The 26,972-nt window shown below is 39.4% G+C and overlaps 1 protein-coding gene across 1 annotated transcript; it reads left to right on the plus strand.

The window, feature by feature from the left end:
- The first annotated feature begins 8,496 nt into the window (after positions 1-8,496).
- LOC306652109 (CDK2-associated and cullin domain-containing protein 1-like) lies at positions 8,497-10,618 on the plus strand. The gene is given in 2 exon segments (XM_079125167.1): positions 8,497-8,775; positions 8,778-10,618. Coding segments are annotated over 2 exon segments (1,098 nt in total). The 5' UTR covers positions 8,497-8,624; the 3' UTR covers positions 9,725-10,618.
- Positions 10,619-26,972: the final 16,354 nt, after the last annotated feature.

Consider the following 26,972-nt stretch of genomic DNA (forward strand, 5'->3'; position numbering starts at 1 on the left):
TGTTGACCAATGGTCATCCAAAGGGGACCTAGGCTGTGGGCTGAGGCAAGGCCTGTTTGGGCCTGTGTCTCTGGTTTTACCGTCCTTGTGGGGAAACCTCACCAGGCAGGGAAGACTCACCCAGTGGGGAGGTCTCGCTGGTCAGTTTCCTCCTAGAGGTTCCCCTCATTTTACAGCTACTGCCTGGGCTGGGCTGCCTTCCTCTGCAAAGTTTCCAGGGGCCCGGCCCTACCTCCTGGGCCTGGGAGCCTCACCCTTCGCAGATGAATCTCCTTAGGCTGCCCCTCCTCAGAGAATTTGCCCACAGGCCTGGAACCTTCGCTCCGCCCTAAGCCTGTCTCTGTGCGGCTCTTCCACCCAGAAGCCTCCTAGATCCTGGGACCCTGTTCTGCACCTAATCGCCTGGCTGCGCGGCCCCTCCTCTGAGCAGCCACCTGTGGCCCCGAACAATCGCTCTGAGTCCCAGAGACCCGCCACAGGCCTCTTCCTCCAGACAGCCACCCAGTATGCCGGTGCGGTCACTAGGAGTCCAGGAAACTCACTTCGTGCCTCCTCCTCCCACCAACCACCCGTAGCCCGGGGCAATCAATCACTCCGAGTCGCAGTGACCCTCCCCATTCCTCCTCCTTCTCCAGATAACCCCCCGGGTGTTCAGGAGCAGTCCCTCTGAGTGGCTCTGAATCCACATGACCCGCTGCACGGGTCCTCTGGGCACCGCCTGGAGCTCTGGTGCGGCCCCTCAAGACCAAGCGTCCCACCACGCTTCTCCTCCAGGCAGCCCCCCTGTGTTCAGGAGCTGTCACTTTAAGACCAAACAACTCACCACTCGCCTTCTCCTCTGAGCAGCCGACTGGAGCGCTAATTCAGTCACTGCGAGTCCAAAGGACCCGCCGCGCTCCTTCTCCTCCTTCTCCTACTCCTCCGGGCAGGCCCCGGGGTTCAGAAGTGGTCAGAGTCCAAACAGCTCACCACGCAGCCCCTTCTCTGGCAACCGCCTGTAGCTCCCGTGTAGTCACCCGAATCCAAGCGGCCGCTCCTCTTCCTCCTTGTCCTCAGGGCAGGCCCCGGGGTTCAGAAGCGTCGTTCTGATTCCAAACAGCTCGCCGCGCAGCTTCTCCTCTGGCAACCGCCTGCAGCTCTGGTGCAGTCTCTCCGAATCCAAGTGGCCATGCTCCTCTCCTTCTTCTCAGGGCAGGCCCTGGTGTCCTGAGTCCACACAGTTCTCCCCGCCACTCCTCCCCCGGGCAGCCGCCGGAGCCCCAGTGGCTGCTCCGAGTCCCACCGCTGTGCCGAGCGGCCTCCTCTATGGCGCTCCAGCGGGGGGAGGGGCGTCTCACCGGCAGTTCTACTTCACAAAGTTTCCTGCGTTCCGGGACCCCCGTCCCATCCGGGATGCCCCCCCAGGGGGTGAGAGTCACCCGGCTACTTTGAGTTGGTCCCAAGCATCTCAATATCTCCTCTCTTGAATCCTGAGTTCTGGAGCAACACGTAATGCAGCCACCCTCTAGGCCGCCATCTTGAAAACCCCCCTATTTTTAACTTAAATATTTCAGAGATGGAGTTCTAGCTATAAGCTAAGTAGAGCATTGATATATTGAGTCTGGCACTAAAAATACAGTTGAGAAAGGCTAGCTGAGAGACTCCAGGTGTGCAAGTCACAGAAAACATTTAGAAGTTTTACTCTGAATGCTGTATAAAATGAGCCTAAAGGGGAGAAGCAGAGGCTTCAGTTAGGAGTAAATTGCAATAGTCTGGGGAAAAGATGATAATTTGGGGGCCAGCATGGTAATAGTGGTGTGGTGAATAGATATATTGAACAGGTAATGCCTAGAAGATTCACAAATTGAGAATTGGGGAGAAATAGGAGAATAAAAGGTGATTTCAAGGATTTGACATTAGCATGTGGTATAATGGAGTTGCCATATGGAAGGAGGAAGACAGAATGAAGAGTTTGGGGAACATCATGAGTTCCTTTTTGTGCTGACAAGTATGCAGATATAGAAGAACTCTCATACATTGCTGGTGGGAATTTAAATTAGTACAGCCATTATGAAAACCCTATGGGGCTCCTCAAAAAAAAACTAACAAAAACTAAAAATAGAACTACCATATGATCCAGAAACTCCATTACTGAGTGTATATCCAAAAGAAATTAAATCAGTATGTCAAAGAGATATCAGTTCCATGGTTAGTACAGCACTATTTATAATAGCCAAGATATGGAATCAACCTAGGTGCCCTTTTGTGAATGAATGAATAAAGAAAATGTAGCACATATATACAATGGAATTTTTTCAGCTAAAAATGGTGAAATTTTATCATTTAGAGCAACATTGATGAGCCTATGGGACATTAAGTGAAATAAGTCATGCACAAAAAAACACTGCATATTTTCACTTAAATGTGGAAACTGAAAAATTTGATATCATAGAAGTGGAGAATAGAATAATGATTATCAGAGTCTAGGAAGAGTGAGAAAAAGAAGGGAATGGAGAACGGATGGTTAGTGGGCACAGAGGTGCAGCTGGATAGGAGGAATAACTTCTAATGCTCTCTAGCACAATGGAGTTCTTATGGTTGATGATAATTGATATTTCAAAATAGTATAGAGGATAGTGAATGTTTCTAACAATATAATGATAAATATTTGAGGTGATCGATAAATCAATTACCTGGATCTGATTATTTCACATTGCATACACATAAGGAAATGTCACTGTACTCCATAAATATGTACAATTATTATGTCCATTAAAATTTGTAAAATATATGTATTGAAAGCTTTTTTCAAAAGGAATTCATATTGAGAAAAAACAATTCAATTTTGGACAGAGTATAATGAGACAGAAATACAGATCCAAGTACAGGTTTTGTATAGTTAACTGGATAGACTATTCTAGGGTTCAGGGGAAAGGGTTAGAACTAAGCACAGATAAGGAATTCATAATTTTAGGATGGAGTTTAAGTTATAATATCCCCAAGACCATGACTGGAACTATAAAAAAATACTAATCCTTGGTCAACTCATATTTAGAAATTGAGAGGAGAAGGCAGCATAAGAGACTAAGATCAGACAAAGAAACAGTATGAGAACTAAGAATATAGTACTTCTAAGACCAAATTAAATAGGGTTTCAAGAGTGATGGTCTGCATCAAATACAGTTAAGCTGTGGAGTAAAGATAGAATAGAATATAAGCACTAAATTAATCAACATTATGGTTTTCAATGGTCTTAGCAAGGAGTCCAGTGCCTGACTGGAGTGATTACATAAAGAGAATGAGAGGAAAGAAGGTGGAGAAAGCCTATCTCATCCCTTTTGAAGAGTTTTGATGTAAAAGGAAGCAAAAAATTGGCAGCAGTAACTACCAGGTCAAGGGCAGTTTATTTTGTTTTAAGATGGTGATGTTAGAGCATATTTAATGCTGATGGAAATGATCCAGTGGAGATAAAATCTAAAGATACCAGGGTATCTTGAGTGAGAGGAAGTGGGATCTAATAATGCACAAGTAGAGGGTTTGGTCTAGACAGTAAAAGGCACAGTATGAAAACAGATTGGTAGTGACAGCACATGATTTCTCCTGCCTCTATTGTCTAAATGAAATAAGAAAAAATGGCATCTGGTGAGCTTGTGTGGGAGGGGTATGGGGGGTTTGAGGACATAAAGATGTGAAATAGTTGTCTAGGAAAGTGGAGAGTGAAAGTACGAGAGGAATATGGTACCATTGCCAAGCAGCAGTGAGGACCATTTGAAGTTGATGATCAGGAGACCAGGCAGCATGGTGTGTGTTAGGGAAGAGTTAGGGAATTGAGTCTTACCAGGGTTGGATATTTGCCAGATGAATACAATAGAGAGTGATAATAAAGTTGGTCATATCCCCAGTGTCTAGAATAGAGGTGAACATGATAGATAAGGTCCCTGCAATTGTGGAGCTCAGGTTCTAGTGATGAAGAAATATAAAAAGTAAAGAAAGTACAAATAAACTGTCAGGTAGAATAGTGCTAAGAAGGTATGATATTGAGAATAGGACTGGGGAGGAGCTGAGTAGAGTGGGTTGAAGAGGATGTCACTAGAAAAATGACATTCAAATTAAGGTCTGAATGATGGGAAGCCAGCTTTGTAAAATCAGAGGAGAAAAGTTTAGGTCAGAGGGATCACAAAGGCAAAGCCATTGAGACAATATTTATTTGTCAGAGATAATAAATATATTTAAAAATTGGTGACAGAGCTGGGTACAATGGAGCACACCTGTAATCTCAGCTACTTGGGAGGCTGAGACAGGAGGATGGCAAGTTCTGGGTAACCCCACGAATCTTAATGAGACAGTATCAAAGTAAAAATGACTGTAAAATGAAATAAAAGGTATGTAAAATGAAAAGCTATGTAGCTCAATGGTAGAACAATTACCTAGCACGTGTGGGGCCCTGGGTTCAATCTCTAATGCTGAAAGAAAAAAAAATAGTGAAGATGCATTTGAAGGTATTTGGTCATTGATAAGCACATGGTTGAAAGTGAGAGAAGCAGATTCCAGGGGGATTCCCACAGGTGTTTACCCTGGGATATGGATATTTTTGCTACCACTGAGGGATTATAAGAGAGAAAATCTGGTTTGAGGGAAGGAAGATAATAAGGATGTATTTGATTGGTACCTAGAACAGTGTCTGGCCCGTAGGTAGAACTGAGAAAGTATTCTTAAATACTTGAGTGAGGGGCCTTTAGAACAGTTTGAAAATATAGGACCTATGATTGTTATAACCCTGAGGAAAAGAGAGGATATTTAACAAATGGGCAAACTAAGGCACAGAAAGTTTAGGAAACTTGTTCAATATTTTCTAGTGAGTCAGTATTAACTGCCAGAATGAAGTCTAGCTCAATTTCTTTTTCATTCATTGCTCAGGCTATATAGTCATAATGCTTTTATTAATTCTGTTTTATTCCTCCACAAAAGGGAATGCCCTCTGACAACAGCAACCCAGTAACATTAACAGTAACAAAATCATGTCTTTGATAGATCTCAGCATCCACCCCAACCAAAACAAGCATGATTAAAGCACAGGTTAGTGTACAGGTTATATTTGCTGTCCACTATGTCCTTGATATACTGGGTTACAATAAGATACTAGTTGGCAGCATCTAGTGAGTCAGATATGGAGCTTCAGTAAAAGATGTGAACATAGGGGGAAATGTTTCAGACCTCTTCTTTCATTCATGAACTTGGATTTTTGGGCTAAGGTTAGGATTAGGTCAGTGCCCTACACTGAGTTGAAAACAATTTGGGTTTTCTTTCTCCCATGCAAGGAAAAACTACACTTGACTTTGATTTAATTATATATCTCAGGCATCATATTTATATAATAAATGTGAAACCAAAAGAGCCCAAGAGCCTGAGAAGATATACCAATGAGACTGTGCATTTAAGTATAGCAGGAAGTGCTTTACAAAAATCTTGCCCAGTCACCTTTGAGAATTGTCACTCCCTTTCAATATCAAAGGTAAGGGCACACACTAAAAAATTATCAAAAATTTATTGAGAACACAGGTCAGAGATTGTAGATAGCTTTGCACTGAAACTTGTCTGCATGTCTTTTGTTTGACAGAGCAGTTCTTGTTTTCCTATTTCATTCGTTTAAAGCACTGGAATTGAACCCAAGGTTTTATGTGTGTTAGGCAAGCACTGTCCTACTGAGTTACATCCCCATTCCTTTTTATTTTATTTTATTTGGGGCATGCGTAGTCTGGTTCAGGCTGGCCTCATACTGTGATCTTCCTGCATTAGCCTCCTGAATAGTTATGATGACAAGCTTGTGCCATTTTTTCCCAACTTTTTTTTTTTCATTCTAATTTAATACTTTTTTTCAAATTGGTTACAAGTAATTTCACTCTTTTTGGTCCAGCAGGAAAACATTTATGTGATCTACCTAGCTAGTTTCTGAAGGCTTTGAGTCTACTACTACTGGAGTTTAACTTTTCTGACAGATTTTCATGTGAGGAGCAGATCATCTCAGCAGTAAAATTGCATAAAGCCAAATGTTCCTCCTGATTCACCCTACACTAAAATTCTAAGAAAACTCTGTGACCTTCCTCTTCCACTGGATTGATAAGATCCCAAAGCCATCTTATACCCTAACTGCACAAAGCCTTAGTCTTAGGTTTGAAAAATGAACATACATGTTGCACATATATCTGTATTCCTGAGGTACAGTTGTAACATTTAGCCAAGGAAGTTTCCCATTTTGATACCCCATAATGCTCAAAAATGGAATGTAAAATAATCTTCAACCTCAGAGCACTTAAATAATCTGAGAGTGCTTCCAAAAGGCCCATGATGCATAGCAATTCATAGTGAGGACAATAATAGTATTCCTATAACATTGTTGAGAACTAAATAGACTTTTTAAAAATTATTTTTTAGCTGTTGATGACATTTATTTTATTCATTTACTTATATACTGTGCTGAGAAATGAACCCAGTGCCTCACATATGCTAGGCAAGTGCTCTACCAGGGAGCCATAACCCCAGTCCCAACGTTTTTTAAAAAATAAGAAACAAAACACAAATTTGAATTTCCAGGGTATTGTAAAAGACCAAAATACTTTAGCTGGAAATAAATCTGGAGATCACCCAACTGTCTGCATCTCACCAGTAAAGACTCAAGAGATCAGGAGTTATCCTTCAGGGTTGAGGTTCCATAGTAATCTCATTAGCTTGTGAAGTCCACAGGAATAGTGTTTTCCCCATTTTCATGACCCATAGATGTGGTCTCTGAAAGCAAACAGAATCACAGAGTTTTTAGAAAATGTAGAGTGATTGCTTTTGATATGTCTTAAAGGTAAATGAGCTAGAATTACCTGCTAACAACTCCTTCCAGAAACACCTACCTCTAATCTTCAACATTACTTTTTCTATTAAAACTCCATGTATTTTTCTGACATGTCTTATCCTTGAATAAGGTATAAAATTTGATAGTATTGTTTGCTGTAAACTTCTTGCTTTGAGAAGTTCAAAGTCCTTTGTCTTCCAGAAGAGGGTAGAGGGCACCTGCAAATGGGTTTTTGTGTCCTTACACATACTCAGTTTTAAAGTTAAGTTGTTTTAATATGCACATCCAACCTTGCAACTTGTTAGTAACCATTGACAAGATCATCTATTTAAATGGTATGCTTATTAAGTGCCAGAAAGTATCAGTCACCTTCATTTATCTCTAACCTGGTTTACTTTTAAACTCATGTTCTAAACAAGTGAATGGAATTGAGGTGTGATGGGTATATTTCACATCATAAAAACTAACACAGTGTTGGCCAGCTACTTAAAAGTGGCCTCATGACATTTCTTAGTTGAACAAATGTGTTGTTTCTTGACTCCATTTTGGGAACTAATTCGGACTATACTCTTATTAAGATCTAAAATGAATCCCCTTAGCAAATCCATATACCTCTATCATAATCAGATGTGGGCTGAAAACCCTGTTAATTTGTTTTTAGTAAAAGAAAATTCTACTCTTGAAACGAGTCACACCCTATCATATCACAATAATAACTGTGAATGTTAATGGCCTGAACTCATCAATCAAAAGACATAGACTGGCAGATTGGATTAAAAAGAAAAATCCAACAATATGCTGCCTGCAAGAGACTCATCTCATATAAAGAGATACCCATAGACTAAAGGAGAAAGGATGGGGAAAAACATACCATTTACACGGACACAGCAAAAAAGCTGGAGTATCCATCCTCATTTCAGATAATGTGGACATCAAGCCAAAACTAGTCAGAAGGGATAAAGAAAGACATTACATACTGCTTAAGGGAAGCATAAATCAGCAAGACATAACAATCATAAATATCTATGCCCCCAAAATTGGCTCATCCATGTACATCAAAAAATCCTTCTTAATTCCAGAAATCAAAGAGACCACAACACAATAATACTAGGCAATTTAAATACACCTCTCTCACCACTGGATAGACTTTCCAAACAAAAACTGAGGAAAGGAACCATAGATCTCAATAACACAATCAACAATCTAGACTTAATGAACATATAAAGAATATACCATCCAACAAAGAATGAATTTACTTTCCTCTCAGCAGCACATGGATCCTTCTCTAAAATAGACCATGTTTTATGCCACAAAGCTACTCTTAGCAAATACAAGTAGATAGAGATACTACCTTGTATTCTATCAGATCATAATGGATTGAAATTAGAAATAAATGACAGAATAAAAACCAGAAACTTCTCCAATACCTGAAGATTAAATAATACACTATTATATGATGAATGCATAACAGAAGACATCAAGAGGGAAATAAAAATTCTTGGAGGTAAATGAGAACAAAGACACATCATATGAAAATGTCTGGGACACTATGAAAGCAGCACTTAGAGTAAGATTTATTTCATGGAGCACGTTCAACAAAAGAACTAGAAATAGGTCAGCTGTGTCTCCAGGAGCGTCGGCCCGGTGCAGAGCGAGAGACCCGGTGCGCCACTGCCCTTCTCGCCGTGGTGCCCGTCTCCGCTCCGGCGATGTGAGCTCGAGGAGGCTGCGGTGCCCCCTGGCCCGGGGGTTGAGACGGGCGGCAGGTGCCTGTGAGGCGGGCGAGTGCCGGGGGGCCAGCAGGATGGAGGAAAGCATGGAGGAGGAGGAGGTACTCATCTACGAAACGATGATGGACGACCAGAACCACAACAACTGGGAGGCCACTGTGGACGGCTTCCGGCAGCCCCCGCCGCCCCCCTCGTCGATGCCAGTCCCTGCTCGAGAGCCTCCCGGGGGCGGGGAGGGGGGGGGCAGCTGCTGGCCGTGCCCGCCGTCTCCTTGGACAGGAAAGGCCCCAAGGAGGGGCTCCCGCTGGGGCCGGAGGCCAATGGGGTGATCATGATGCTGAAGAGCTGCGACGCGGCCGCCGTGGCCAAGGCGGCCCCCGCACCCACGCCGGGCTCCACTATCAACATCAACACCTCCACCTCCAAGTTCTTAATGAATGTTATAACTATTGAAGATTATAAGAGCACATACTGGCCAAAATTGGATGGTGCCATAGATCAACTTTTAACCCAGAGTCCTGGTGACTATATCCCCATATCCTATGAACAGATATACAGTTGTGTGTACAAGTGTGTATGCCAGCAACACTCGGAACAGATGTATAGTGATCTGACTAAAAAGATAACTAACCACTTAGAGAGAGTTTCAAAGGAGCTGCAGGCCAGCCCTCCAGATCTCTATATTGAAAGATTTAATATAGCTCTTGGACAATATATGGGAGCATTGCAGAGTATTGTGCCTCTTTTCATATATATGAATAAGTTTTACATCGAAACCAAGCTTAATAGAGACTTAAAAGATGACCTTATAAAGCTGTTTATGGAACATGTTGCAGAAAAGCACATTTACAGCCTGATGCCTTTACTTTTAGAAGCCCAGTCAACACCATTTCAGGTCACACCTTCAACTATGTCAAATATTGTGAAAGCCCTGTATACGCTCAGACCAGAGTGGGTTCAGATGGCTCCAACTCTATTTTCTAAATTTATTCCAAACATTCTCCCTCCGGCAGTGGAATCCGAACTTTCTGAATATGCTGCTCAAGATCAGAAACTTCAAAGAGAGCTTATAAAGAATGGTTTCACAAGAGGTGACCAGTCCCGGAAGAGAGCTGGGGATGAGTTGGCTTACAACAGCTCATCTGCATGTGCAAGTTCCAGGGGGTACAGATAGTGAATGTGTTGAATGTACTTTCCTCCCGAGGAGAGAACACACTGGAGCTGCAGAGACTGTGTTCTGAGCACAGCGGGGCCTGCGACACTCAGGAGCTCTGTCACAAGGCTGTTCTTGGGAGAGAATGCCGGACTTCTTACTTTGGTTTGTAATTAAAAAAAAAAACCAAAAACAAAAACTAACAAGAAACAAAAACATGAAAACAGTTGCTGCTAGACTTGGGGGTGATTTTGAAACGGGACAATCTTTTAGTGAGTTTATCTACAGATTCTATGAGGAACAAGCTTCTGGGAAATTGACCATTGCTGAGTGAAATCTGACAGCCAAAATCAGCAGCTTCCTCCAAAAATAAAAGGGCAGAACCTTTTTTTTTGTTTTTTTTTTTAAAGCACTTGTTTTGTTCCTTTGTGGACTTTGGACCTAACAGCATCTTGGTTTTACATGTCAAGATATCTTTTGCTTTATACCCAAGCAGATGGTTACAATACAGTATTTTTCACCCTAATCCAAATAACCCCTTTAAAAACAAGAGTCAGTCTTTGTTTAGTATTAGGAAGTCTTGTTCAAGGAAAATGCTAATAACTACTTTCATTAGAATCTTTCCTTCATCAGTTCACAACTTTTTTCTACTCTGTGCCTTGAGCTTTGTGCACTTTGCAGCTGTGTGACAGTGTTGTCAAACTCACAGATACTTCCTGGAGAAGGTGATGGTATTCCAGACCAACCCGCTGATATGAGGGGTGACTTACAGCAGGATGCTGATTGTGTGGGAGAGTGGAAGCGTGTTGCGCATTGGTCAGATGGCCCCTGCTGCACCAGGCCAGTTCATGTTCTTGTGGGGACCAACTCCTATAGAGCATTTCCATTCCTGCTATCACCTCACTTGATGCACCAGCCATTCTAGTGTGGGCAGAGCCCTAGTTCAGGGGTGGGCAGCCCTGTAGCACTGATGTCCTGCCCCCTTTTAATACTGTGGAGAATGTCCAACAGCAAAAAATGCTTTCTGCAACATTCTGGGAAGTGATTCAGTTATTAAAACCAAATATAATCCATGGTGTGGGGTTTCTGATCCATTTCATTTTAATGGGTGATAAGTACTTAAAAATGGTAGAGTTTGTGCTCTGCATCCTTTAAATATTATATTTGACATTTGAGCACAGTAGGGAAGAAATTCTGCTCTTTCGAGGTTCCCTTCCAGCTGTAGCAAAGCCATATCTTCTGTTTCACCACACCTACAGTGCTGTTTAGTTCTGCATAAAAGTCTCTGAAGCTAATTCTGGTTGGTTTTGAAAGTCAAAGAAAAATAGTGTGGCAAGGGGAGAATATTTTTCCATTCATTTTTTTCTTAAATGTAGATTGAACGTATACTTCCCTTTCTTGGGCCTTGTCAGACTAGTAATACTCATGCTGATCTCTTCAGAGAACTTGGCAAGGAAAGAAGACACACCTGATCTACAAGTTTTCAGTAGAGCTGCCTCTGCCAGTTCAGTGTGTCTTTTTTTGGGAGTGTGATGGGTGGAAAAGCTAAAAGGTGGGATATTGGGAGAAAGTATTGTCTTCTGACAGAAGTCCTTGATTTGTAAAATTATTCTGCAGAGGAGTAAAATTAAGTGAAGTTTTTCAGATATATTTTTAAGTACTTATCATCCAGAATTGGTGGATTTTGTGGAATGCTTTAACTGGATTCATTTCACTCTGAGCATCTTGGATTGTATTGATGAATACTGAATTACTGTAAGAAAATATACAGGCTCTCACCATGACCTGTATAGCTTGATTTGCTACACCAGTAATATTCTAGTGTCAAGGAAGAATTTCATGTTATCATGAAGCCCAAATTTTACTTTTCTCATTGGAGTGCTTTCTGTAGGCTTATAAGTACACCTGAAACTGAAGTCTCTCCTGAGTGGCTTTAATGATATTTCTGAAAAGAATAAAATTGGAGCATTTCTTTAAACATGGGTGAATTCTTCAGTATCCTGATAATATTAATCAAGTGCTTTTTTTCTGAGAGAGAGCATTCATTTTTGGCCAAGAACAGAACTTTCCCTTTGAAAGCAATGTATTATGATGTGAATTGGCATTAAAATCTTTGGATGTTTTGCATTATAAAAAAAAAAAAGAACTAGAAATAAACAAACGACTTATTACTACAGATCAAAGCCCTAGAAAAAGAAAAGCAGAGCAACACCAAAAGAAGTAAAATAAAGGAAATAGTTAAAATCAGAGCTGAAATCAACAAAATTAAAAAAAAAGAAACAATCAGAAAAATTAACAAAATAGTTGGTTCTATGAAAAAATAAACAAAATTGATAAACTCTTAGACACACTGACAAAAAAAAAAGAAAACTCAAATTACTAAAATTTGGAATGAACAAGGAAATATCACAACAGACACGAGTGAAATACAAAACATAATTAGAAGCTATTTTGAAAATCTATATTCCAACAAAACAGAAAACCTCGAAGACATCAACAAGTTTCTAGAGACATATGAATTACCTAAACTGAACCAGGAGGACATACACAACTTAAATAAATCAATTTCAAGCAATGAAATAGAAGAGGTCATCAAAAGCCTACCAAAAAAGAAAAGTCCAGGACCAGGTGGGTTCTCAGCCGAGTTCTACAAAACCTTTAAAGAAGAGTTCATTCCAATACTCATCAAAGTATTCCATGAAATAGAAGAGGAGGGATACCTCCCAAACTCATTCTATGAAGCCAATATTACCCTGATACCTAAAGCAGACAAAGACACATCAAGGAAAGAAAATTTCAGACCAATATCCTTAATGACCATTGATGCATAAATTCTCAACAAAATTTTAGCGAATTGCATACAAAAATATATTAAAAAGATAGTGCACCACGATCAAGTGGGCTTTATCCCAGGAATGCAAAGTTGGTTCAATATCTGGAAATCAAAAAATGCCATTCACTATATCAACAGACTTAAATTTAAGAATCACATGATTATTTTGATAGATGCAGAAAAAGCATTTGATAAAATACAGCATCCCTTTATGCTCAAACCCCTAGAAAAAATTGGGATAGTGGGAACATTCCTTAATATTGTTAAGGCCATCTACACTAAGCCCATAGCCAATATCATTCTAAATGTTGAAAAACTGAAAGCATTCCCCCTAAAAACAGGAACAAGGCAGGGATGCCCTCTTTCACCACTTCTATTCAACATCATCCTTGAAAAGCTAGCCAGAGCAATTACAAACCAAAGAAATTAAAGGGATACTAATTGGAAAAGAAGAACTCAGATTATCTCTGTTCACTGATGATATGTTTATATATTTAGAGAAACCTGGTAATTCCACCAGAAAACTTTTAGAACTCATAAGTGAATTCAGTAAATTACCACGTTACAAGATCAATTCTCATAAATCCAATGCATTTTTATACATAAGTGATGAATCTTCAGAAAGAGAAGTTAGGAAAACTACCCCATTCCCCAATAGCATTGAACAAAATAAAATAACGGGAATCAATCTCACAAAAGAGGTGAAAGACATCTACAATGAGAACTTCTGAACACTAAAGAAAGAAATTAAAGAAAACCTTAGAAGTTGGAAAGATCTCCCATGTTCTTGGATAGGAAGAATTAATATTGTCAAAATGGCCATGCTACCAAAAGTGCTATACAGATTTAATGCAATTTCAATTAAAATCTCAAAGATGAACATTACAGAAATAGAGCAAGCAATTATGAAATTCATCTGGAAGAATAAAAAACCCCAAATAGCTAAAGCAATCCTCAGTAGAAAGAGTGATGCAGGGTGTATCACAATATAAGATCTTCAACTCTACTACAAAGCAATAGTAACAAAAACAGCATTGTATTGGTTCCAAAATAGACAGGTAGATCAATGGTAAGGAATAGAGGACATGGACACAAACCCAAATGAATACAATTTTCTCATACTAGACAAAGGGGCCAAAAATATGCAATGGAGAAAAGATAACCTCTTCAACAAATGGTGCTGGAAAAACTGGAAAACCATATGCAACACAATGAAATTAAACCCCTATCTCTCACCCTGCACAAAACTCAACTCAAAATGGATCAAGAACCTCAGAATCAGACCAGAGACCCTGCATCTTATAGAAGAAAAAGTAGGTCCAAACCTTCAACTTGTTGGCTTAGGATCAGACTTCCTTAACAGGACTCCCATAGCACAAGAAATAAAAGCAAGAATCAATAACTTGGATAGATTCAAACTAAAAAGCTTTCTCTCAGAAAAGGAAACTATCAGTAATGTGAAGAGAGAGCCTACAGAGTGGGAGAATATCTTTGCCACTAATACTTCAGATAGAGTGCTAATTTCCAGAATCTATAAAGAACACAAAAAACTCTACACCAAGAATACAAATAATCCAAGCAACAAATGGGCTAAGGAAATTAACAGACACTTCACAGAAGAAGATGTACAAGAAATCAACAGATATTTGAAAAAATGTTCAACATCTCTAGTACTAAGAGAAATGCAAATCAAAACTACCCTAAGATTCCATCTCACCCCAATTAGAATGGCGATTATCAAGAACACAAGCAACAATAGGTTTTGGTGAGGATGTGGTGAAAAGGTACACTCATACATTGCTGGTGGAGTTGCAAATTAGTGTAGCCACTCTGAAAAGCAATATGGAGATTCCTCAAAATCTTGAAATGGAACCACTATTTGACCCAGCTATCCCACTCCTTGGCTCCTTGGCCTAAACCCAAAGGACTTAAAATCAGCATACTACAGAAATACAGCCACATCAATGTTCATTGCTGCTCAATTCACCATAGCCAGATTGTGGAATCAACTTAAATGCCCTTCAGTTGCTGAAAGGATAAAGAAACTGTGATATATATATATATATATATATATATATATATATAGATATAGATATAGATATAGATATAGATATATAGATATAATGGAATATTACTCTGCCATGAAGAATGATAAAATTATGGCATTTGCAGGCAAATGGATGAAACTGGAGAATATCATGCTAAGTGAGATAAGCCAATCTCAAAAAACTAATGGACAAATGACCTCGCTGATAAGCGGATGATGACATATAATGGGGGTTGGGAAGGTTTAGCGTTAGGGTTAGGGTTAAGAAGGGTGGCAAGAATGGAGGAAGGAAGGACTGCATTGAGGGAAAAGAGTGGTGGGAGGGGTAGGGGGATGGGAAAAAATAATGAATCAAACAACATTGCCCTATGTAAATTTATTATTACACAAATGGTATGCCTTGCCTCTATGTGCAAACAGAGAAACAACATGTAACCCATTTGTTTACAATAAGAAATATATAAATAAATAAAATTTACAAAAATGTTCCTAGGGGTTTCAAGATGGTGGCCTAGAGGGTGGCTGCATTTCATGTTGCTCCAGGACTCAGGATTCAAAAGAGGAGATATTGAGACACTTGGGACCAACTCAAAGCAGCCGGGTGACTCTCACCCGATTGGAAGGCGTCCCGGATGGGACGGTGGTCCCGGGACGCAGGAAACTTTGTGAAGTAGAGCTGCCGGCGAGACGCCCCTCCCCCCGCTGAAGCAGTGAGCTCGGACAACTGGGAGCGCCGTAAAGGAGGCCGCTAAGCACAGCGCTGGGACTCGGAACAACCACTGGGGCTCCGGCAGCTGCCCAGGGGAGGAGTGGCGAGGAGAGCTGTGTGGACTCAGACCACCGGGGCCTGCCCTGAGGAGGAGGAGGAGGAGTGTGGCCACTTGGATTCGGAGTGACTGCACCAGAGCTACAGACGGTTGCCAGAGGAGAAGCCGCGCGGCGAACAGTTTGGACTCAGAACGACTGCTTCTGAACACGGGCGCCTGCCGTGGGGATGACGAGGAGGAGGAGCATGGCCACTTGGATTTGGAGTGACTACACCAGAGCTGCAGGCAGTTGCCAGAGGAGGGGCTGCGCGGTGAGCTGTTTGGACTCAGACCACTTCTGAACACCGGGGCCTGCCCAGAGGAGAAGGAGGAGGAGGAGGAGGAGCATGGCGGGTCGTTTGGACTCGCAGTGACTGCATTAGTGCTCCAGGCGGCTGCTCAGAGGAGAAAGCGAGTGGTGAGTTGTTTGGACTTAAAGTGACCGCTCCTGAACACAGGGGGGCTGCCTGGAGGAGAAGTGTGGTGGGTCGCTTGGTCTTGAGTGGCCACACCAGAGCTCCAGGCGGTTGCCCAGAGGACCCGTGCAGCGGGTCACGTGGATTCAGAGCCACTCAGAGCGACCGCTCCTGAACACCCGGGGGGTTATCTGGAGAAGGAGGAGGAACGGGGACGGTCACTTCGACTCGGAGTGATTGATTGCCCAGGGCTACGGGTGGTTGGTGGGAGGTGGAGGCACGAAGTGAGTTTCCTGGACTCCTAGTGACCGCACCAGAATACTGGGTGGCTGTCTGGAGGAAGAGGCCTGTGGCGGGTCTCTGGGACTCAGAGCGATTGTTCGGGGCCACAGGTGGCTGCTCAGAGGAGGGGCCACACAGCCAGGCGATTAGGTGCAGAGCAGGGTCCCAGGATCTAGGAGGCTTCTGGGTGGAAGAGCCGCACAGAGATAGGCTTAGGGCGGAGCGAAGGTTCCAGGCCTGTGGGCAAATTCTCTGAGGAGGGGCAGCCTAAGGAGATTCATCTGTGAAGGGTGAGGCTCCCAGGCCCAGGAGGTAGGGCCGGGCCCCTGGGAACTTTGCAGAGGAAGGCAGCCCAGCCCAGGCGGTAGCTGTAAATTGAGGGGAACCTCTAGGAGGGAACTGACCAGCGAGACCTCCCCACTGGGTGAGTCTTCCCTGCTGGGTGAGGTTTCCCCACAAGGACGGTAAAACCAGAGACTCAGGCCCAAACAGGCCTTGCCTCAGCCCGCAGCCTAGGTCCCCTTTGGATGACCATTGGTTAACAAGTGGAGGCACCTCTGCCCACTAGCAGGGATTATACCCCACCTGAAGGCCACCACTCCTAGAGAGGCAGCTTCCTTATGGAGCTCCACATTATCAACTTCCTCCAAGACTTCAGCCTACTGAAGGCTAAGGGGGGATATATATAGAAATCTTCAGGGACATTGTAAGTCAATAGAGGAAATCTGCAATATCTCAGCGGTCCACTGATACCTGAACAATATGAGAAAACAAGGAAAGAAAATGCTGCAAACAAATCTAGATGTTACATCAATAAAACCCAATGACAGCATGGCAGAAGAAATGACAGAAAAGGAGTTCAGAATGTACATAATTAAAATGATCAGAGAAGCAAATGATGAGATGAAAGAGCAAATGCAAGCATTGAATGATCGCACCAATCGACAGTTAAAAGAACAAATACAGGAAGCAAAAGATCATTTCAATAAAGAGTTAGAGATATTGAAAAAAACCAAACAGAAATCCTTGACATGAAGGAAACAATAAACCAAATTAAGAACTCCATAGAAAGCATATCCAATAGGATAGAACACCTGGAAGACAGAACCTCAGACATTGAAGACAAAATATTTAACCTTGAAAACAAAGTTGAACAAACAGAGAAGATGGTAAGAAATCATGAACAGAATCTACAAGAACTATGGGATATCATGAAAAGGCCAAATTTAAGAATTATTGGGATTGAGGAAGGCCTAGAGAAACAAGCCAAAGGAATGAACAATTTATTCAATGAAATAATATCAGAAAATTTCCCAAATCTGAAGAATGAAATGGAAAATCAAGTTCAAGAGGCTTATAGGACTCCAAATACACAAAATTACAACAGACCCACACCAAGGCACATTATAATAAAAATACCTAGCATACAAAATGAAGACAGAATTTTAAGGCTGTGAGAGAAAAGAACCAAATTACATTCAGGGGGAAACCAATATGCATATCAGCTGATTATTCAATCCAGACCCTAAAAGCTAGAAGGGCCTGGAACAACATTTTTCAAGCCCTGAAAGAAAATGGATGCCAACCAAGAATCTTATACCCAGCAAAACTTACCTTCAAATTTGACGATGAAATAAAATCCTTCCATGATAAACAAAAGCTAAAAGAATTTACAAAAAGAAAGCCAGCATTACAGAACATTCTCAGCAAAATATTCCATGAAGAAGAGATGAAAAACAAAGAAGCAAATCAGCAAAGAGAGGAATTATCCTAAAGGAATTGTCAAATAAAGGAGGAAACAAGTTGTGTCAAACAAATAAATAAATAAAATTTAAAAAATGAACCAAATGACCGAGAAACCTAATCATATCTCTATAATAACCCTGAATGTTAATGGCCTGAATTCATCAATCAAAAGACATAGACTGGCAGATGGGATTAAAAAGAAAGATCCAACAATATGTTGCCTGCAAGAGACTCACCTCATAGAAAAAGATACCCATAGACTAAAGGTGAAAGGATGGGGAAAAACATACCATGCACATGGACACAGCAAAAAAGCTGGAGTATCCATCCTCATTTCCGATAATGTGGACTTCAAGCCAAAGTTAGTCAGAAGGAATAAAGAAGGTCATTTCATATTGCTTAAGGGAAGCATAAATCAGCAAGATATAACAATCATAAACATCTATGCCCCAAACAGTGGCTCATCCATGTATGTCAAACAAATCCTTCTCAATTTCAGAAACCAAATAGACCATAACACAATAATACTAGGTGATTTTAACACGCCTCTCTCACCACTGGACAGATCTTCCAGACAAAAATTGAACAAAGAAACCATAGATCTCAATAACACAATCAATAATTTAGACTTAACGGACATTTATAGAATATACCATCCAACCAAGAGCGAATACACTTTCTTCTCAGCAGCACATGGATCCTTCTCTAAAATAGACCATATATTATGCCACAAAGCTAATGTTAGCAAATACAAGAAGATAGAGACACTACCATGTATTCTATCAGATCATAATGGATTGAAGTTAGAAATAAATGAAAGAGTAAAACACAGAAACTATTCCAACATCTGAAGATTAAACAATATGCTATTATATGATGAATGGATAACAGAAGATATTAGGAAGGAAATTAAAAAATTCTTAGAGGTAAATGAGAACAAAGAAACATCATATCAAAATCTCTGGGACACTATGAAAGCAGTACTTAGAGGGAAATTTATTTCATGGAGCGCATTTAATAAAAGAAGTAAAACTCAACAAATAAACGACCTAACACTGCAGCTCAAAGCCCTAGAAAAAGAAGAACAGAACAGTACCAAAAGTAGTAGAAGACAGGAAATAGTTAAACTCAGAGCTGAAATCAATGAAATTGAAACAAAAGAAACAATACAAAAAATTGACAAAATAAATAGTTGGTTCTTCGAAAAAATAAACAAAATTGATAAACCTTTAGCCACACTAACAAAGAGAAGACGAGAGAAAACCCAAATCACTAAAATTCGGAATGAACAAGGAAATATCACAACAGACAGGATTGAAATACAAAACATAATTAGAAGCTATTTTGAAAATCTATACTCCAACAAAATAGAAAATTTTGAAGACATCAACAGGTTTCTAGAGACATATGAATTGCCTAAACTGAACGAGGAGGACATACAAAATTTAAATAGACCAATTTCAAGTACTGAAATAGAAGAAGTCATCAAAAGCCTACCAACAAAGAAAAGTCCGGGACCAGATGGGTTCTCAGCCGAGTTCTACAAAACCTTTTAAGAAGAGCTCATTCCAATACTTCTCAAAGTATTCCATAAAATAGAAGAGGAGGGAACCCTCCCAAACTCATTCTATGAAGCCAATATCACACTGATACCTAAACCAGACAGAGACTCATCAAGAAAAGAAAATTTCAGACCAATATCCTTAATGAACATCGACGCAAAAATTCTAAACAAAATTTTAGCAAATCGCATACAAAAACATATTAAAAAGATAGTGCACCATGATCAAGTGGGCTTCATCCCAGGTATGCAAGGTTGGTTCAACATCAGGAAATCAATAAATGTAATTCACCATATTAATAGACTTAAAGTCAAGAATCACATGATTATTTCAATAGATGCAGAAAAAGCATTTGATAAAATACAGCACCCCTTCATGCTCAAAACACTAGAAAAAATAGGGATAGTGGGAACATTCCTTAACATTGTAAAGGCCATTTATGCTAAGCCCATGGCTAATATCATTCTAAATGGTGAAAAACTGAAAGCATTCCCCCTAAAAACTGGAACAAGGCAAGGATGCCCTCTTTCACCACTTCTATTCAACATCGTTCTTGAGACTCTGGCCAGAGCAATTAGACAAACCAAAGAAATTACAGGGATATGAATTGGAAAAGAAGAACTCAAACTATCCCTGTTCACTGATGACATGGTTATATATTTAGAGGAACCTGGAAATTCCACCAGAAAACTCTTAGAACTCATAAGTGAATTCAGTCAAGTAGCAGGTTACAAGATCAATGCCCATAAATCCAACGCATTTTTATACATAAGTGATGAATCTTCAGAAAGAGAAATTAGGAAAACTACCCCATTCAAAATAGCCTCGAAAAAAATAAAATACTTGGGAATCAATCTCACAAAAGAGGTGAAAGACCTCTACAATGAGAACTATACAACACTAAAGAAAGAAATTAAAGAACACCTTAGAAGATGGAAAGATCTTCCATGTTCTTGGATAGGAAGAATTAATATTGTCAAAATGGCCATACTACCTAAAGTGCTATACAAATTCAATGCAATTCCAATTAAAATCCCAATGACGTACCTTACAGAAATAGAGCAAGCAATTATGAAATTCATCTGGAAGAATAAGAAACCCAGAATAGCTAAAGCAATCCTTAGCAGGAAGAGTGAAACAGGGGTATTGCAATACCAGATCTTCAACTCTACTACAAAGTAATAGTAACAAAAACGGCATGGTATTGGTACCAAAATAGAAAGGTAGATCAATGGCACAGAATAGAGGACACAGACACAAACCCAAATAAATACAATTTTCTCATACTAGACAAAGGGGCCAAAAATATGCAATGGAGAAAAGATAGCCTCTTCAACAAATGGTGCTGGGAGAATTGGAAATTCATATGCAACAGAATGAAACTACACCCATATCTCTCACCATGCACGAAACTAAACTCAAAATGGATTAAGGACCTCGGAATCAGACCAGAGACCCTGCAGATTATAGAAGAAAAAGTAGGTCCAAATCTTCACCTTGTTGGTCTAGGATCAGACTTCCTTAACAGGACTCCCATAGCACAAGAAATAAAAGCTAGAATCAACCACTGGGATAGATTCAAACTAAAAAGCTTTCTCTCAGCAAAGGAAACTATCAGCAATGCGAAGAAAGAGCCTACAGAGTGGGAGAATATCTTTGCCAATCATACCTCAGATAGAGCACTAATCTCCAGAATCTATAAAGAACTCAAAAACTCTACTCCAAGAATTCAAATAATCCAGTTGACAAATGGGCTAAGGAAATGAATAGACACTTCATAGAAGAAGATCTACAAGCAATCAACAAACATATGGAAAAATGTTCACCATCTGTAGTAATAAGAGAAATGCAAATCAAAACCACCCTAAGATTCCATCTCACCCCAATTAGAATGGCGATTATCAAGAATACGAGCAACAACAGGTGTTAGCGAGGATGTGGGGAGAAAGGTACACTCATACATTGCTGGTGGGGCTGCAAATTAGTGCAGCCACTCTGGAAAGCAGTGTGGAGATTCCTTAGAAAACTTGGAATGGACCCTCCATTTGACCCAGCTATCCCACTCCTTGGCCTATACCCAAAGGACTTAAAATCAGCATACTACAGAGATACAGCCACATCAATGTTCATAGCTGCTCAATTCACAATAGCCAGACTGTGGAACCAACCTAGATGCCCTTCAATTGATGAGTGGATAAAGAAACTGTGGTATATATATACAATGGAATATTACTCAGCCATAAAGAATGATAAAATTATGGCATTTGCAGGCAAATGAATGAAATTGGAGAATATCATGCTAAGTGAGATAAGCCAATCTCAAAAAGCCAAAGGATGAATGATATCGCTAATAAGTGGAGGATGACACATAATGGGGGGGAGGGAAGGGTTAGTGTTAGGGTTAGAGTTAGGGTTAGGGAGGGGGGCAAGTATGGAGGAAGGAAGTACTGTATAGAGGGTAAAGAGGGGTGGGAGGGGTGGGGGGAAGGGAAAAAATAACAGAATGAATCAAACAACATTACTGTATGTAAATTTATGATTATACAAATGGTATGCCTTTATGCCATGTACAAGCAGAGAAACAACATGTATCCCGTTTGTTTACAATAAAAAAAAATGTTCCTAGGTCATTTATTCAAAGTATTATTAGTTAAAGGCAGTCTCTCAGTTTTCTGCGAAGGATGGCAAAGTACATAGCGTGGTGTGTGAATTTTATGTTTGATCTCAGATGGTGAGGTCTGATGGAAGAGTCCTAATATACCTTCCATTGTCTCTCTATAAAAATAACTCTCCTCTAGGGCCATTTTTAAAGCAAAGAAATTCCTATTAAGAGATACATGCTTTGTTTCCACAACTAGACCAGAATTTGGCTTACAGCTAGTGTACCAGACTAGTTCTTCTAATTGGCACTCATTTTAGATAGTGGCCTGCATAAGGAAGGAAATTTTTAAATCAGCGGAAGGGAGGGGAAGATTCTTTTGTAAGCATTTCCTGTGTGGAGTATCTTGCTCATTGTGGTTACCTCAGTAACCTGATATCATCATATTGATCATGGTGACCAGGAGGACATTTTAAGAGATTCAGGTGATTTGGTGAGAAAAGCAGTTATATGTATATGTATATATATATGTGTGTATATATATATATATGTTTTATCAGGTACATTATGGTAACTCAGTACATGTGTATAATTTGTAGTAATCAGACCATAATAAGTATTTTCATCCCTTCAACTATTAATTGTTTTTATGTACCAGGAATTTCATTTTGAAACACATTTTAAAGTAGCTACACTAGTAGTTACCTTACTCTGCCACAGAAGTATCAGAATTGATTTCTCTACTTGGTTCTTGGTGCCCCTTACCATCTGTCCTCTCTATCTTCTTCCCATTCTCTGGGGATTAACACTACATTCTTTTGTACTAGATTTTCTTAGTGTTTTCTACAAATAAATGAGAACATGTGGTATTTCTCCCTGTGTACTAGGCACATTTCACTTAACATAAAGAAGGTTTTTGGTCAATTTTTTAATGGTATTGTGCTTATCACAGAAAATTAACCATTTCAATCCTTTATTTTTATTTCAATGGAATAGTTTTATTGATTTTTTTAGATTCTCATGACAGCAACATGTATTTTGACATATTATACATGCACGGGGTGCAACACATTATTTTAGAGGCCAGATCTGGTTTCATTCTTCTGGTTCAACAGTTTGATGCTTCCTAAGTATGCAGGTCAGAGGCAGTAAGCACATTCATACTATCGTGAAAACATTTACCATCCATCTCTAGCACTTTTATTTTTCTTGAACTATCCCTCTGTGGCTATCAAATAAGAACTCCTCACTAACCCCTTCCTCAGCTTCTTGTAACTCTCATTCTATTTTCTGTGTGCATGAATTTTAATTCTCAGTTCTGCCTTCAAAATTAGTGCCTTACAGCTTTGGATAATTTGTAAGTGATATGTCACTTGCAATAATATATTCAAATGCACAAATTACTCCTTCAGGAATTTTTGAATTTTTGTTCCAGGTTGAATAATATTCCATGATATGTCCAGGCCATGTTTTGCTTATACATTTATATGCTGTTGGACATTGACTTTGTTTCACCAGGGATTATAATTAATAATGTTAATATGAGCATATGACAAACATTTCCATATATTCAATTATTTTTAGCAGATCAGTGAAAGGATAATTGATGTATCAGTAATTGATGGCTATAAATATTGACATGTACATCTCATTTAAGCATTTATTAAAACATGCTGTACACACTCAATGTGTTTTCAGTGGCTAACCTAGGTCATGATGTTAACACCTGCCTCATAAGTGTCATGTGCTGACACCAAACTGATATGTTGGACACTTGTGCTATCTTATGAAGATAAATGATTGACATTTCTTTGACATATTTGTTATTCACGTTTCAAAGTAATGGATTTAATAAAACATGCATATGGCTATATTCACTTAATTCAGACAGCATATACTGTATGTCATGATTTATTATTCAGAAGTCAGTGAATTGACACATTAAGAAAACTTATATAGATATAAGAATTTATATTTGTAGTTTGATCAGAAGTTAAATCCTGACCAAAAAAGATTTGAAGAAGTTAATAAATCATTTTTCAGTACAGATTAGCAGCGAAGTATTGGTCGTGGCATAGTCATTAGCTCTCATCATCTGGATAGAAAAGCAAACAGGGTCATGTTTCCATATAGTTCACCAGAAGGAGAAGATGGTGTCCAAACTGTACATGAGCATAAAGAAGCTTGTGAGAAACAGGATGATTGAGGTGGTCCTCTGTACATGGGATATGCTTGCAGAGAAAGACTTTTGCTGTGAAGGTCCTGGAAATGCCTCTTATGCCTCCACAAGAAGATCACCATGTATCCATTTCAGAGGGTCATGAGTTCTGTAAGAAAGACACCCAAGAATACACCTAATACAGAAAATAAATGCCTAAGGAAGTAACTAATTCATACAATTTTGCAGGATTGAGCATTGTATGAGGACACATTGGGGAAAACAGTAGAAGATAATAATAAGTTATGACTTAAGTACATGTACAAGACCACAGGAAAACAAGAAAACAAGCTATGATGTGGGAATTTGTGCTTGAACTTTGTCAAGCAGGAGAATCTGGGGCTGAAAATGATGACCTGAAGGAAATTCAGGAGGCAGGTGGCACATTTGAAGAATCTCCTTGAAAACCAGTGCAAGTAGATTATTGATTTATATTTGATGTCACCCCAAAATCCTGAGACATAAAAGCATTTGTAGCTGTGTATCCTAAAATTGCCATCATCCCTGTGTGGATTAGGGTCAAGAGACCAATGAGGAGGTTGGTGGACTTGAGCCTGTGCTGTAGAAGGAATGTGAAGATGTGGAAGAGAAGAAGGATGGTGTTGACTGATATTTCAATGTGAACTTTAGAGAGAAATGCATTTCTTAGACTAATAAAATAACATGGTTGGTATTTTTCATCTCTTGGTTAAGGAATCATGGCATATATATCTTAGGAGTAAACAAATAAAAAATATTTATTTCAAAAAGTATTATCTTCATGAATCTCAGACTGTACTATTACCATCAGGAAAGTGTGGATTCACCTCAGCACACCTCTTTCCCACCTCAGAACTCACATCTCTCTCACATCTTCCAGCTGACATTTTTCTTTTATTACTCAATGATATCTGGATTATATAACAATTGTGGGGCTCCCAATGTATATAAGCTTTCCAATCCATTCAGAACAACTATTTATTATTGAATGTGGATCTCGGTTATACTCTAATCTTGAAGATTTCTGAGGTAGTATCTTACTTGACTTTCTTCTTTTTCTTCTTTATCCCCATGTACATATTAAATGTCTTCAATTTTTGATGAATTCAAATAGGAAGATTGCAGTATACTAGAGAATTCCAGTTCTCTCAAGAAATGAATCTCAAGGTAGTAATAATATACATGGGTATATTATTCTTTTGCTATCTGTATTCTTGTTTATTATAAAGCACTAATATCTTTCATAAATTAACTAATCCAACTTTTAGAATTATTTATTCTATAACACATTATTTGAATTTGCATCTGTGATCTTCAATTGAGCCCAAGTGTGACTTTGAGCAGTTTGTGGTGCTATACACTGATCAACTAATTTGTAAAATATGATCAGACATCTTTCCTTAATTCTATATGTATTATGTGTGCAAGAAGATAAAGTAGTAAATGTGAAAGTGTTTATGACATATAATGACCTCTACATATATTGACCATTATTTTTATTATGCCATTCCTCATACATTTGATTTGGGAGACTTCACTTAGTTCTTTTAATAATGACTACCTCTGTTGCTGTCTTATTAAATTTCCACAATTTTAGAACATTTTCTCACTCTCTGTTGTCAGATCATTGCTGGTAATTTAGGAAATTTTTGAAAACACATTGTATCTATCCAAGTTATGCAAAAGATTCTATCATCACCAGAATAACTATACTAAGTGAATCAAGTCCAGTAATCAAATATTACTAGAAACATATTCTCATGTTTTCTACTTAGTCATCTAGAAGTAGGGTAGTAAATAAAGTCACAGTTAAAATAAAACCTGAATTAAAAACAAAACTTTGACCCAAGTCTAAAAGATATTTCCCCAAAAGAAATCCAATCATCATCTGCATGATGTATACAATTTTTCAGTTCAGAGGTCCAAGCATAAATTTGATATGGAAAATTTGTCATCAATCTACCAATGGAATGTTTCCTATGCAAGGCATGTTTGTGTTTTAATTCAAGTGTCTTAAAAAGTAGGTATGTATTTTCAATAATTTCCAACCATATATTGATAAACAACAGTCAGAAAATTATCCATAGGAGACTGTCATTTTTTCACTCTTTAGAACATGTAGATCTGCAAGTCAAGATATTAACAGAAACCAGAAAAGTCAAATAGTTATAAACATGGGGGAAAATCTAAGGAGATGTAGGTACTTAGTTAAAATATTGAAGTGTTGATTTTTTGTTATTTTTATCTTTCATTGAAATCTATTATTTGTGTGGAGAGTCATCCATACCTAGCAGAATCAGAATTGGATGAGCCATGGGATACAGAAGACTGACATGCAGGCACTGGCAGCCATGATAGATTGTTGCAGGTAGCCTAAGGAGTAAGAGCCTGTGAGTTACAGTGTCTTACATTCTGATTGATATGCTAGTTCTCCAAACAAATGGTTTTCCTAACTCCACTCCATCCTTTTCCTCACAGAAGAAGCCAGTCGCTTGTGGTCTTGGCCCCTTTACCTGTGACTATAAATAAAGGAGAGGTGGGCTACTCCATGTTGTTGGAGACCAGATCTGGTTTGGCCTGATCCATCATGCCCCCTCACATTAGAATAGGGTATTAGCACTTGAGTTTTTATTGATTAGATGTTTATGGGTAGTTAATAGATTTATAGCCAGCATCATCCTCCACCTATTAATCCTTTTCTCATCCACACTGGATGTGACTGAATTCCCTGCAATATGTACTTGTATTTGGGATGCAGAATTGTAATTCAATATGTGTATA

The sequence above is a fragment of the Sciurus vulgaris genome, assembly GCF_902686455.1.
Source record: "Sciurus vulgaris genome assembly, contig: HiC_scaffold_629_arrow_ctg1, whole genome shotgun sequence".
Taxonomy (NCBI): Eukaryota; Metazoa; Chordata; class Mammalia; order Rodentia; family Sciuridae; genus Sciurus; species Sciurus vulgaris.